Source organism: Schistocerca serialis, chromosome 1 (assembly GCF_023864345.2).
Source record: "Schistocerca serialis cubense isolate TAMUIC-IGC-003099 chromosome 1, iqSchSeri2.2, whole genome shotgun sequence".
NCBI classification, from domain to species: domain Eukaryota; kingdom Metazoa; phylum Arthropoda; class Insecta; order Orthoptera; family Acrididae; genus Schistocerca; species Schistocerca serialis.
Genome location: NC_064638.1, coordinates 819301746 through 819317017, shown reverse-complemented (window position 1 = coordinate 819317017; position 15272 = coordinate 819301746). Strand labels below are relative to the sequence as shown.

Here is a 15272-nt window from a genome sequence, read left to right as displayed (position 1 = left end):
TATCCACAGTACCTACGCAATACATACATTCACTTATGAAATTTGTTATTAAAAACTCATCCCAATTAAAAAATAATAGCGATCTGCATAGCTATAACAAATGATGATCTTCACAATTCTGGGTTAAATCTGACTATGGCACATTAAGGGATGAATTATGCTGCCACACAATTTTGGTCATTTGCCAAATAGCATTAAAAGTCTGACAGATAGCCAAACCAACATTTAAAAACAAATTTTGAAAAATTTCTGAATGACGCCTTCTCCTACTCAATAGATGAATTTTTAGATGTTGTTGTTGTTGTGGTCTTCAGTCCTGAGACTGGTCTGATGCAGCTCTCCATGCTACTCTATCCCGTGCAAGCTTCTTCATCTCCCAGTACCTACTGCAACCTACATCCTTCTGAATCTGCTTAGCGTATTCATCTCTTGGTCTCCCTCTACGATTTTTACCCTCCACGCTGCCCTCCAATGCTAAATTTGTGATCCCTTGATGCCTCAAAACATGTCCTACCAACCAATCCCTTCTTCTAGTCAAGTTGTGCCACAAACTTCTCTTCTCCCCAATCCTATTCAATAGCTCCTCATTAGTTACATGCTCTACCCACCTTATCTTCAGCATTCTTCTGTAGCACCACATTTCAAAAGCTGCTATTCTCTTCTTGTCCAAACTAGTTATCGTCCATGTTTCACTTCCATACATGGCTACACTCCATACAAATACTTTCAGAAACGACTTCCTGACACTTAAATCTATACTCGATGTTAACAAATTTCTCTTCTTGAGAAACGCTTTCCTTGCCATTGCCAGTCTACATTTTATATCCTCTCTACTTCGACCATCATCGGTATTTTTAGATATGAAACAGTAAAAAAACTGTACAATGAAAACTTTTGTTAAACTGACATGTTCCACCTCATTATGAAATGTCTTATTCATGTTCTATGGAACAAGTGTCAATATAATGTAATGTCACTGTTCTACCTTGTTTTGTAACTGTGCAATATCATAAAAATATTTATTTTGCCTACAGCAAAAATTATAAAAGAATATTTTTACACACCTGTCAACAAGAACATGAACTGATTTCTGCAAAAATCTCTGTTTTAATACTTCTGAATACCTGTTTCACTGCTGTATGTGTAGTAGATCATTTTAAAATCTCACCCCTACATGAAGAATACTTTTGTGTATAAGTTTTTATACATCCTTCCTCTCTGCCTAAATGTGCAGATATGTTAAGTAATACATATTTTCAGAAATCCATCAAATAATGAAACATATGTCATCTTGTCTTACAAACTTGCACTGTTATCATGGACTAAAACCTTACTTTTCGGTATTCTTATAGAACCATCCAAATTTATTCTACTCTCGGTTCTGGTCCTAAATGTTTTAATATTTAAATCCTATCTCCAGTCAAACACTTTATGCCAGATGATTAGCTAAATTTTCTTGTTTTGTCGTACGGCATGAGTAGCATATCTTACGTTCTCAGTACTAACAAACGAACTGCACCAACATCATGTATCATTCTAGTCAGCAGCAGTCTCCTCAACAATACAACGTGGCTTACAAGAGAATTAAGCCCTACATTTACAGGTACTCTACGAATAACAGAGGTACAACTGAAGTTGACTCATTCATTAGGACATAGGTATTTGCATCACAGTTCATTTCCCTAAAGACATAGTACTTAAACAACACCTTTATGTGCTAACTGAACGTTTTGAGTACCTTTCCCGGTGGTCGAACTCCGGTGACAAACGATTTAAGTTTCGCAGTTGATGTGCACCGCCACATGTTTATTTTCTTCAGTTTTTCATGAGAAATTGTAATAGCCACAATTTGGGCCAATTCTCTCTTTCATTGGGACCTCACGTGATAGAGCTTTTGATTGGTTTGCAAGAAACCGTAGCCGACACAGAAAACCTTCAATTCTACTTTGTGTACGCAAAGCACAGTCCAAACATTGCCATAAACATCTGTCCAACCAATTGAAATCGATCAATCGATAAAAGCATTTCGATCGTTACATTCTCGCTCTCATCGAGCAACGACACCGATTAATCACACCGCACAGTAGAGTCACAGTCTACTATAATTAGACTGTGGTAGAGTTGAGCCAAACGGTTATTCTGGAGTAACCGTTATCACAGTTCCAGTTATTCTTTGATAACCGTTATTGTTAACGGTTACTAATAACTGCCAAGTTATTTTTCGCTAGTGAATACCGAATACTCCGAGGAGCTACAGTTAAATAACGACGTAGTTGGAATCCATCAGTTTAGTTATCAATATAACTGCGAGTAGTGTGAAATGGCAGGAATGTAGTATGAATCGTGTCATAGCCTTAGGTTATTATATCCGGGTACATTTTAGTTGATGTTAGAACGATTATTAGTGTTTCATACTATATGTTTGTAGGTTATCGGTCGCTATTAGAAATAGTATCTTCGCAGCTGCAACAGAAAGTACGCGGAACTTCGACACAGCACTGTTTAAGTAAAATGTTAACAACGTGTGTTTTTAGGTATGAAGTAATATGTAAACTGAGTACTGTAGGTTAAATTATAAGCTTAATTTCTTGTGCTGCTCACATAATAGAATAAAGTGTACAGCCTTGTAATACAACAAAAAATCTACGTAATGTGGCAGATTCGTTTACTCCTGTGCTGTAAAAGATAGTCCTATTGGGGAAAGTGTGAGAACGCTAATCCAAGTTTTATGTGAGATTTGGAAACTGCTCCATTTCTTCAGCTACAGCATGTTTATAACATATGAAGACATGCAGATCGAAAAGGTTGACAGCGTTACATTTCTCGGACTACAACTCGATAATAAATTCAGTTGGGAAGGTCATACCACATTTTTTTACTGTATTATTTCATAAGGGAGCATATTCTGTGGTAACTGAACGCATGTAAAAGCGCGTAATAAAAATCGTTTGTGGTATAAATTCAAAAACATCATGTAGGAACCTGTTCTAGGAACTTTGTATTCTAACCACTGCTTCCTAGTATATTTATTCCTTAATGAAATTTGTAACAAGTATTTCCAACCAATAGCTCAATACATAAAACAGTACTAGAAATAGGAACAGCAGTCTACATAAAGACCGAAAATCACTTACCTTGGTCCAAAAGGGGTCCAATATTCAGGAACATGGATTTTCAATAAACTGCCAGCAAGTCAGCAACCATTAAAAACTTGGTTTCAGATAAAGCATGGTTTACAGTGTGTTTGAAAGACTTTATGATCATCAATATGCCGGAAATTGCTATTTTAAGTGTGTCTAGGACGTCACTACATATACATGGCAACAAACACGAAGATACTTAAGGATAATACAATAAGATCTCCCACCAAAAATATAATTGGACCAACGGGACAACTGCGGGAAGTTGGGGGTTTTAGGGTGAGGAGAAGCTAGTAAAAAAAACACAAAATGAAGAACAAAAAGAATACAGCATTCTGCTACACCAACAAAAATCTGCAGGAATCGGACACTTCCCTTGAACACTATAGGTCAACCATAGGTGACCATACCAAAACATCAATGCCCACAACTAAAAGCACGAAAATTGGACTCGGACATTTCCCTTTACCTACATAGGTAAAAATCAGATGACGATACCAAAACATCAACACGTACAACTATGAAAATAGGAATCGGTCATTTCCGGTGACCTATATAGGTCCATCACAGCTACTGATGCCAAAAAACCAACACCTACAACTGCGAAAAAGGTCATGGCAGGCCCCTACGCACGCAGAAAGTCACCACCGTATCGGTCGATCGACCAGTTTCGTTGTAGCTTACGCACTTTGCGTTAGCGGTCCCGGACGAGCAATATTATTGCGCATTATTTCTGCATGCGCAGTAATAGTAAACGTGTAGGGGTGATATTGAGAGTTTGTGCGATAGAAGTCGTGTTTCTACATGCAACAAAAGGGACGTCACTTGGCCGTCACTCAAGTGGCATCATCGAAGCTGCATGTGGAAACTACCAAATTCCTGTGTCGCCATTCGAGTGACATTTTTAGCCAGGGCACCAAAGTCAAATCGCTTTAACTTGGCGACTCCACTTCCCTCCCACAACAGCGATTATTGTCTTTCGACAGCCATCTCATGTTTGAATCCTGAAGTACAATAGCAATTTTTTTATTTTCGTCTAAACAACTTTGCTGTATATGCGTTTCATAGTACTTAAAATGTCTAACAAAAAACGTTGTTAGCAACTATTGTACAGTTTATTGAACTGTACAAGGAGCGACCTTGTTTACGAAAACACAAAAACTAATACTAAATTACAGTAGTTTGAGCATTTCCTGAAATTGTGGGCTGTATGAGGAACACAGCCCAGTTGAGATTTATTTATTGGAAAATCTATAATAAACATTCGAAATGTCTATGTCAGTGAATATGATGAAGTGTTAAAAATCTTATAATAGTGCTTCATCTGCAGGTCCATCTGGCATCCAAAACAGACGATTTTTGAAAATTATATGGCAGATGTACAGTATAGTAATAAACAATATAAATTATACTAAAAGCGTGTCACTTTCGTTTATGTACCTTTAGAAAATATTCCTACACTTAATTCAAAATATAAATGAGGCTACTTTGCTGTATGTGCGTTTCATAGTACTTAAAATGTCTAACAAAAAACGTTGTTAGCAACTATTGTACAGTTTATTGAACTGTACTAGGAGCGACCTTGCTTACGAAAACACAAAAACTAATACTAAATAACAGTAGTTTGAGCATTTCCTGAAATTGTGGGCTGTATGAGGAACATGGTCCCAGTTGAGATTTATTTATTGGAAAATCTATAATAAACATTCGAAATGTCTATGTAGTGAATATGATGAAGTGTTAAAAATCTTATAATAGTGCTTCATCTGCAGGCCCATCTGGCATCCAAAATAGACGATTTTTGAAAATTATATGGCAGATGTACAGTATAGTAATAAACAATATAAATTATACTAAAAGTGTGTCACTTTCGTTTATGTATCTTTAGAAAATATTCCTACACTTAATTCAAAATATAAATGAGGCATGTAGAAACTCATGCTCTCACAGCGATATCCATCATTAAAACATTCTCAAGTTTCCAGCTGTGTGGTGCTATACCCACAAAGTCACAAGTGACATCACTGGTTTTCAATACTGCACCATATATGGTATACAGTATAATATAGCATGATCACTGTGCCCACTTCATCTCCCCAATCACAGACTCCCAGCCCATACCCAGCTGCAGCCCACTGTCTTTATTGAGGGTCTTGTCAGATATTCTAATCTCTGCTGCTAAGTTTGTTATATTATCACAGAAGAAGTTGGTTTCTTTCATAACAGCAGTCTCTTCAAAGGCAATTCGGTGTCAGTTTTCCAGAGCATGTTCTGCTACATCTGATATTTTGGGATAGCAAAGGCGGAAACATCTTTCATATGTATTACAGGTGTTCTGAGGCCAATATCATCTTTCACAGGCTTCATAAGTTGACAGATCTTTGCTGGGGGCCTGAGGACTGTGTTGATATTATGTATTTTCAGGAGCAGGCTAATCTTCCCTGTTACTGAGCCACAAACCCTGATGTCCTGGTGTCATCGTATTTTTTACATGGTGGATAATATATCAATCAGACGGACGGCGTCATGACGGGAAGCCCATTAGCTCCAGCTGTAGCAACCTCTTTATGGAGCATTTTGAGGATATCACCTTGGACATGGCTCCAGCAAACCAAAGTGATGTGGTGAAACATTTCATTCTATATAGAGAATACTGACAACATCATGTGTATGTTTTTATTCTAAATGCCATTTGCTCAGATACAAGACAGCATGTGGTGTATTTTAACAGAAGTATATCACCTTCCTACATGCAAGGTTGCTAATAGCTAAAGGTTTTGCCATTGCAATTATCAGCACAAAATGGTTCATTTATGTGGTGAAAGTACATAATATTTCGATTATCTGATGCATGTATATTATTTGTGTATGAGTAAGCAAGTATTATTAAGCACTTAATGAAAGATTATTTATAGTTTCTCAGGATCTCACATTATTATACAAGTGATGATAATTAATACTATACTGTCAGTATATTCAGACTCTACTACTGGAAATATAAACACACCTAAACAATTGTTCATTGAATTTGAAAAAGGAACTATCATTTCAGCTTGACTGTAGTTTTTCATGCAGGAACATCACTATCCAATCACAAAATTTGTTATAGTGTTTTTAGTGCACTTGCAGAAATCATGATTCCAAAATTCTATATTTCATTTTATTTAACTATGTGGGATGCAGTAGTGAGTATATTAGCTTTCAAACGAGCCTTCATGCTCCGTATCTAACACGCCACACAAGGATGTTGAAACTGTGCTTTTGGGTATGTGGTATACACTGATCAGTCAGAACATTATGACCACCAACCTACTATTGATACAAGTGCATCCAGGTGTCTAGCAGCATCACCTGACGAGGGATGACTACTAGTCAGACACACGTACAGTGCATGTAGTATCAGTGAATGTGCTGTCCATTTGCAGAATGGAGAAGGCACATGATTAACTGAGTCTGACCAGGGGCAGATTGTGATGGCCCAGAGGCTCAGTACCAACATTTCAGAAACTAAATGACTTGCATGTTTGAGGGGTGCTATGATGAGTGTCTTCAATAGGTGGTGAAACCAAGGTGAAACGAAGTCCATACATTGTAGTGTTAGGTGCCCACCCCTCATTACAGATGTCTGATGTCATAGGCTGGGATACCTGTTAAAACAGAACAGGCGGCAAACTGTGGCATAACTAACCTCAGAATTTAATGCTGGGCAGATTACAAGTGTGTTTGAACACACTGTGCACCAAACACGCCTGATGATGGGCCCCCACTGCTAACGACCCATGTGTATGCCAATGTTAACACCACAACATTGGCAACTACAACTGAAATGGACAAGTGATCACTAGCACTGGACGTTGGCACAGTGGCAGAGCGTTGCATGGTCGGATGAATACCAATATCTTCTTCATCATGCCTATGGAAAGGTGCGATTCCGTCGTCTTCCAGGGGAACAGCTCCTTGACACATGTACTGTGGGGTGGAGACAAGATGGCAGTGGCTTCATTATGCTCTGGGGAACATTCACTTGGGCATTCATAGGTACAGTGGAGCTCATGCAAGGCGTCATGATGGCCTAAGAGTATGTTACAATGGTTGCAGACCACGTACATCTCTTCATGATGATCATGTTTCCTGATGGCATTGGCATTTCTCAACAGGATTATGCGCCATGTCACAAGGCCAGAAGTGTGATGGAGCGATTCGAGGAACACAGTGGTGACGGATTACGATTGAGATGCTGGTTCCCCAACTCACCAGATCTGAACACGGTCAAACACATCTGGGATCTAACTGAATGTGGCGTCAGAGCGTGGATATTAGGTGACTTGGGTGTGCACATATGGTGCCAAGTCCCTCCAGCGACTTACCAAGGCCTCACTGTTTCCATGCCACAATGTGTCACCACTACTATTTGTGCACCAAAGTTGAATGTACCAGCTATTAGCTAGGTGGTCATAATGTTCTGGCTGATCGGTGTGTACTGGAGAGATGATAGGTAATTGCTAGATGTCAAATGCAGATGAAAGTGTCGCTTATTGTTTTGCTTGAGCAATTACCACTTGTCTGTAATCTGAGCAACAGATTTTAAATAGAGCTCAACAAATACTTGAAACTTAATTTTGTTATTCAAAAGTGTGGCCGAATGGATTTTCGTTTACGAGTGCTACTTCGTTTATCAATGTGTTTGATCCCCCCCCATGTTATTTCTGTGCAAAACCCTCTTCTAAATCCAATATTTACGCTTTCTCTTCTCCTTATTGGATTCTTGGCTCAAATCTAATGTCATAACCCAGATGACAATGCCAATGTCTGTCTGAATAATATCAGTTGACAGCATTTGAAAGCCATGCAATTTTACAGGAGCATGTAGAAAGAGTACCATATGGCACCATTGCTGTGTCGGCCATCAAGTGACTTGTTGTGGTGTTATTTTAGTTGTAATTGAAAATTCAACTTAATATCTAGTATATCAAAAACTTTTGATATATTTTGCGCTGTCTAGAAATATTATACCACTTGTGGGCAATAATGACGGTATCCTTGTGACTTCTCATGTTCTGCAAACTCTGGATGTTGTGACGACATCATCAGTCCACTTTGTCACAATGAGTGAGTGAACCCATCGACGACTACATGGAAGATCTTTGCCGCAGTCGGCATGGTCACAGTTGTTTACTCTCTCTTTTCTGTTTTCACTTATGCAAGTACAATAAATATTATATCCACCCTTGACAATCCTGTGGTCCCGGGTTCGATTCCCGGCTGGGTCTGGGAAATTTCTCCGCCCAGGGACTGGGTGTTACGCTGTCCTCATCATCATCCTTTCATCCTCATCGACTGCAGGTCGCCGAAATGGCGCCAAATTGAAAGACTGGCACACGGCAAACAGTCTGCCTGACAGGGGGTCCTAGCCATATGATTAAATAAATAAATAATTCGTTAAGTAAATGATAAATTATTTTACGTGGATAAAATATAATATACGAGCTCCCATAGTGGTAACTGTGGAAAAGGAAAACTAAAAATAACAATGTAAATGTATCGATGGAAATAATGGATTCGCCGACACAGGCATCTGAAACTGGAATCAAGACGGAACAGTACTTACCGTTCGATCTTGCATCACCATCTATAACTATTAATCTGCCACAAAATGAAATGATAGATGAAAAAGCACAATATTCACATGAATGCATATTCGAACAGTGTTGAGTATCTAATAACACTGATGGATTTAATATTGTTATTTCACATCTGGATTTAGAAGTGATAGGGGAAATATGAGAAACATTGTTACATCAAAATTACGCTGCCCTAAAGGAATATATCGCACAGCATGAGCAGACTCTAAACTTCCACCTGAACAACCTTTATGTGTTGTTAATGGAAATGCATCATCACTAATTAAAGCTACATCTTCTGCCAAGCTGAGAGTTCTGAACTTTATTGCCAATTTTTGAGTATTACTTACAAAAATACTATCGTCAAATACCCTTCCCACTTCACCTATATCAATGAAAATGAAGCAATAATTCCTGTCTGCAAGTGTTAAGAGAAAAATGCTAGATTTGGCAGTTGTTGATTTCGATTACAATATAATTACTGCTTGGCCAATGTAAGTTGATGATTGGCGCAGTGTCTGTCTTACTCACGCTAGGTTTAACACAGTAAAATTACCAGGAAAGTCAGACTTTTTAAGAAAGCTATGGGATGTGGCTATTGTGTTTGGTTGTGTTTCTAAGTTATTAGTGTTATCCACATAACCACATCCACATTTATCATAAAGTAATGGTTATCTGTTTCTCATAAGGATATAAGTACTTGTAATTCAGCTAACAAGGAACCTTTAGTTACTGAATCTACATAATCATATCAGTGGAAGGGGTGACTAGCAAGTTATGTTTTTAAATTTGTCATGAATTGTCAAAAAAATTGTCTCACATAATTCTTATCCTTTCTTTCAGAAATGTCTCTGATCCACCAACGAAGCAGCTACTACTGACACTCCAATATTTTGCCTCTGGTGATCTTCGCTGTCCATTGGAGATTTCGTTGGTATTAGCAAGTGGGCAGCCAGCAGGATTATTAAAAGGATATGTATGACACTGGACAATACAAACAAAACACAGTTTTTTTAATTAGTGCTGTTCTCTGATGTAATTAAGTGAAAATAAAATAAACACATACATATGCAATAATACACTTTTATTCTGAAACCATTTGTTTAATTTGTATTTTGTGATCCTAATTTTGAACTTTATGCTCTTTTTTTAACCAATACAAGTCTTCCTTTCTTCTCTGGTTCTTGTCATACAAATTTTGAAGCAGCGCCATCTGCAACCTTGCTAATTCTTTCACATTTAAGAACAGGTATTTTTATTCTGAAAAGAAAACTGTCAGTTTTAAGCTGAGATGACTACAGAAAAGGGAAAAGACAGTGAACGCTTCATACCTCTATTTACTTCCCGTTCCCTCCAAAATAACATATAGATGTGAAAGATGATTCCAAAAGACAAAATTATGTATGAAATAGTTACTATTCCTCAAACATTTAGGGTTCAATACGACAACAGCTTCCAGTTTGGATATGTGCCATAAGTACATTTCTACCCCAAGATTATAAAAAAACATTATGGTTGTTTATTGCAAATGTCGGCAACTTATTCTCAATATATGGCTGAATATAATAATAATAATCACATCATATAAACAAAATTTATATATGCCCAATAATTGGAAAAATGGATGCACAATGTTCAGTAATTCAGCAAAGGTACTTCCTGTAGAAACCCTTTCCTGCTGTAATGAATTAATCGTTCTAAGACATAAAAGTACAACATCAAGCTAACCAGTAACACCTCTCAGGATTGTCACTCAGATCAGTCTCAATGGTGTGTGTGTTGTCACAGTTGGAAACTGTGGAAAGACCAACTATTTCACAACGCAGACCGCATTTCATAGTTGCTTTTATATTATGTCCCTACCTGGATTGTGGCGTCATTCCCTTGACAGCCTTATCAAATCGTAAATTTCATTATAGACATACTTGGAACTTACATTCCACATACATGGCGCCACTGATCTGTAGCCTCTGCTACTTTTTCTATGCATAATATTTACGTGTTTCTTTCTTGGGGAAAAAAATCGCACGTCTGTTGTAGCTGATCTGTCGATCTGCATGAAGTTGCTTATGGATGGAAACTGTTGCATATTTTTCTCATACTTTATTTGGAAATCTAGAAAGATCTCTTACTGGTCAAACAACAAATACCTGATCCTTAACTAATTTTACGACAGATTGTTATACTGTTATATGTACAAGTACCCTATAAACTTAGTTAGATGTTTTGCACTAATGTTTTCATTGAATGAGACCGCAGAACTTTTCATGTTTTCTACTACGATCTTGAACTATTCTACAGTATGTACCAGCCTCAAAAGATCCTCCTCAAACGATCAATTTTGCTATCTGGAACGATCACTTTAGATACGCTATTTCTGCAGACTATGACTGAAGTAAATATGAAACGACATACCGAAAGTATCCAGTGTGCTCTTAAGTTGTTGCCAACTTAACAGGAAGGGAACACTGTTCCGTGAATAACTAAGCAGTGAATAAAAGGGTGACGTATAATGCATGCTCCACGTTAACCTGTGGTTAGCCTGTCCCTACGTTAGCTAACCCTGGATTTAGTTTGAGGTTGTGCAACTGGCCCTGGGCTGCCGGTGGGAGAGCAGCGGTGAGGGGAAGGCAGCGTTGGCTTCTTGCAACAGTGCTGGCACCACAACCCGCATTTTGCGCTAAATACGAAGTTGGAGGCGGCACTCACGGAATTGTTGTCCGCTGAAGTGACACTTCCGTTGGATTCTGAATCATCTAATTCGTTGACATATCTATGCTCGAGAGTTTTGCCTGCAACTTATTTACTATTTACGTATTGAAAACAATGAAAAATGAAAGTAGATGAATGTACAACTTATGACACTATGAATCAAAAGTCAAAAACTGTTTTTTCGAATGAACCAAAAGTCAAAAACTGATTTTTGGAATCAATTTGAACATTGCATTTATCAAAAACAGCACAACAGTAATGATTACAAAGTGTAATTAATTGTTCCTGGAAGAACTGTCAAAATGATGTTCACTAAAGATCACTCATCATTTGTGTTTGATTCAAGATCATCATTACCGGTTGATGTCGTGGAACTGACGACGACTTCATCAATGGCCATTTCCACTATTCTGTCTCGTGTCCAGTATCCTTACTCCAGCACATTCCTGCACTGAGTTTTTGTGTATTAACTGAAAGGAAAGCAACATTAACAAAAATCTGCATTGTCTCCTTCGACATGTCATCAGCGACACCTCTCCCTGAAAACGTGAGTTATTTTGGCCTATGACAATTCTGTCGGATTTAGATCGCAATTGTAGGGCGGTAGATGCACTACCTTGTGGTCTCTGTTGTCAACCATTGTATCCTCGACGTACCCTTTCATGGCTGGTTTGCTTTCCTTTATCGTAGATAACAGTTCCTACAATCACAGAATTGAGTGAAATATTACAAAGTTTTAAATCTAACTAAAGGCCTTTAATTTTATTTAACTGAATAGTGTCCCTTGGTAATATCGATATGTACTCTCTATTTTTTGTTTTGTCGCGTTTTTTCATTATTAATATTGCGGCAACAGTGGAGACTGCTCTGGTTTTTAAGAATAACTTCACTTCTGTAACACGTACTTGCGGCGAGTTCCTGAAATAAACTTGCTCCAGTGACTCGAAGAAATAAACGTGAGTAAGTTTTTGTTCTAATTGAATTACCTCAGTAAATTCTTCCATAAGATACTCCTAGTGGACGCGAGTATAACATAGTATGTAGCGACAGTTTGACATTGGCAGCGCTGGGAGACAAATGAATATCTTTCAAGCAGTGCTGACTTTCTCCACTTCTGGCAGCACTAGCCAGATCGTCAAGTTATCATGGCTAAACAGTAGTGTTGAGATGAATTTGAATGCTCGTTAGCCAAGAATCGCAATGCGATGTGTAGATTCAGTTGTGGCGACAATACTTCAATTGTTGCAGTATCTTTCTTCCTTGTTGCATTATTAACTTATTCCAGAGGTGGGCAATTGTTTTGGCTTGGGGGCCACATTATAGACACAGAGGTTAGTGGAGGGCGCACCATATAAACCTTTCACTTCTAATGACGTATATACTGGGTGATCAAAAAGTCAGTATAAATTTTAAAACTTAATAAACCACGGAATAATGTAGATAGGTAAAAATTGACACACATGCTTGGAATGACATGGGGTTTTATTAGAACAAAACAAAAGTATTGCTAGATGCGTGAAAGATCTCTTGCGCACGTCGTTTGGTGATGATCGTGTGCTCAGCCGCCACTTTCGTCATGCCTCCCAGGTCCCCAGACCTCAGTCCGTGCGATTATTGGCTTTGGGGTTACCTGAAGTCGCAAGTGTATCGTGATCGACCGACATCTCTCATGCTGAAAGACAACATCCGATGCCAAAGCCTCACCATAACGCTGGACATGCTTTAGAGTGCTGTTCACAACATTATCCCTCGACTACGGCTATTGTTGAGGAATGATGGTGGACATATTGAGCATTTTCTGTAAAGAACATCATTTTTGCTATTCTGATCAGATGAAGCGCCATCTGTCGGACATTTTTGGAACGATTTTATTTTTTTGGTTCTAATAAAACCCCATGTCATTCCAAGCATGTGTGTCAATTTGTACCTCTCTATCTATATTATTCTGTGATTTATTCAATTTTCAAATTTATACCGACTCTTTGATCACCCAGTATGCTGGCGTTATATATATATATTTGTGTGTGTGCGCGTGCGTGTGTGTGTGTGTGTGTGTGTGTGTGTGTGTGTGTGTGTGTGTGTGTGTGTGTGTGTGCAGTATCCCCAAAATTTTTATGAAAATGCAAGTTTTATTTATTTCTAATCAGATATCACACTCAGAGTTGCAATTTCAGGTGTAGCAGTGAAAGTGTTAAAATGCATTGATTAGTTTGCATTACATTTCATAAAAGGTATCATAAAAATCATTGGATGTAAATGAGTCAGAAGCAAAGAGGTATAAGTATACTTCTTATAATTTTGATAAGACTAAAGTCACTTGTACCTCCTTCCTTTTGACATCGTCAGATAAGATAGTTGTGTTCAATGTCATTTATTTTGCTAATTTAATGTCATCTTCAAGTACATTACATTTTAAAACAAGTGTAATGAGACAAATGCATCCTATCACAATTTTTTTGAAATCAGTAGTCAGACTGCTAGTTGATATTCTCACCACAGCCTGCAAATTACTGTCTGTTAAACAGCTTTGGTATTTGCTCTTGTTGATTTTCAAGCAAGAAAAACTTTGTTCACAAATATAAGTCGACCCAAATATGGAGAACGATTTGCCTGCAAATTTCTTGATACATGGAAATTTATCAGCTGTCAAAGATTTATAAAAGTCAACTAAAGTTACAGCACTAAACATTTCATTCACTCTGTGGTCTACCTGCATGTCAATCAGTTCAAGTTGCAGCTCCTGTGGCGCAGTGCCAATATCAGCAGTGATGGGATACGATAAAACACTAAATTGAGGCTCAATTTTCTTAAAATCCTGAAATCTTGTAGTAAACTCAGCTTCTAAACTCTGATGATAATCCCTAATCTTTGCTGAAACACTTCCAGGTGCTTTCTGTTACCCTAGTAAAGGGAAATGACAAAATTTGCCTTCATTTGCTTGCCTTGTAAACGACCTAGTTTTGTTTTAAATGCTTTGACATGTGTCCTTTCCCTGCAATGTCACATTCAGCTCACTCAGTTTTTCAAAAATATCACCTGCAAACATCATCTCATATCTCCACTCTTCACATCCTATTTTTGCAACAAAATCATGAGATACCTCCTTAGTGTCCAGAAATAAAATAATTTCATCCTGTAATCCCCAGACTCTTTTTAATACTTTGCCCATGCTAAACCACCTCACAGTGTTATTGTAATTTACATCTTCATGTTCTGCCCCCACCTCCTCAAGAAGAGATTTGAACTGTCTGTGATGGAGTGCCCTTGCTCTGATTATGTTCACAACACCAATAACAGGATCTACCAAATGCTTTAAGTCTAGTGCAGCCTTGCAGAGCTTTCCTGATGTAAAATACATTGAAAATGCAAAATATCACTGCCTGTGTCTTCGGCTTGTAACTTGTTTTTTAAAAGTTTCATCACACCTATATTTTACCCACATAAAGCTCTGGCCGCATCTGTTGTAATGCTTACCATTTTGTTCCAGGATAAGTCACGTGTTTCCACACAATTATCAACACATTCTAACAAGTCCTGACGAGTGGTTCTATCTTTCATGTATACTATACCAAGTAATTCCTCGGTGATGGCGGAATGTTCATTAATTCCACGGATAAAGATGAGTACTTGTGCAGTGTCTTCAATATCTGTGCTTTCATCCATTGCCAGTGAAAACCAAACAAAATCTTCGCTCACAGTCTTTAGCTGGTCTGCAAGTTCGTCACTAATTAAATCAATTTGCCGCGTTATAGTCCTCCTTCACAACGAAATGCTCTCAAATTTGGTTTTAACCTCAGGA

The 15272-nt window shown here is 38.0% G+C and overlaps 2 protein-coding genes across 2 annotated transcripts in view; both read right to left on the bottom strand.

Annotated features, from left to right (window-relative positions):
• LOC126484340 (surfeit locus protein 1) overlaps window positions 1–2072 on the bottom strand; it is a 76620-nt gene extending 74548 nt beyond the window's left edge. Inside the window, exon 1 of the mRNA XM_050107796.1 lies at window positions 1739–2072. Within this exon, the coding sequence (XP_049963753.1) occupies window positions 1739–1804 (66 nt within the window). The 5' untranslated portion in view covers window positions 1805–2072. The remainder of the gene's footprint in view (window positions 1–1738) is intronic.
• Window positions 2073–14438: 12366 nt separating this feature from the next.
• Window positions 14439–14831, bottom strand: LOC126436288 (zinc finger BED domain-containing protein 5-like). Its single transcript, XM_050090469.1, has one exon. It carries the CDS (start codon window positions 14829–14831, stop codon window positions 14439–14441), a length of 393 nt encoding a protein of 130 aa, XP_049946426.1.
• Window positions 14832–15272: the final 441 nt, after the last annotated feature.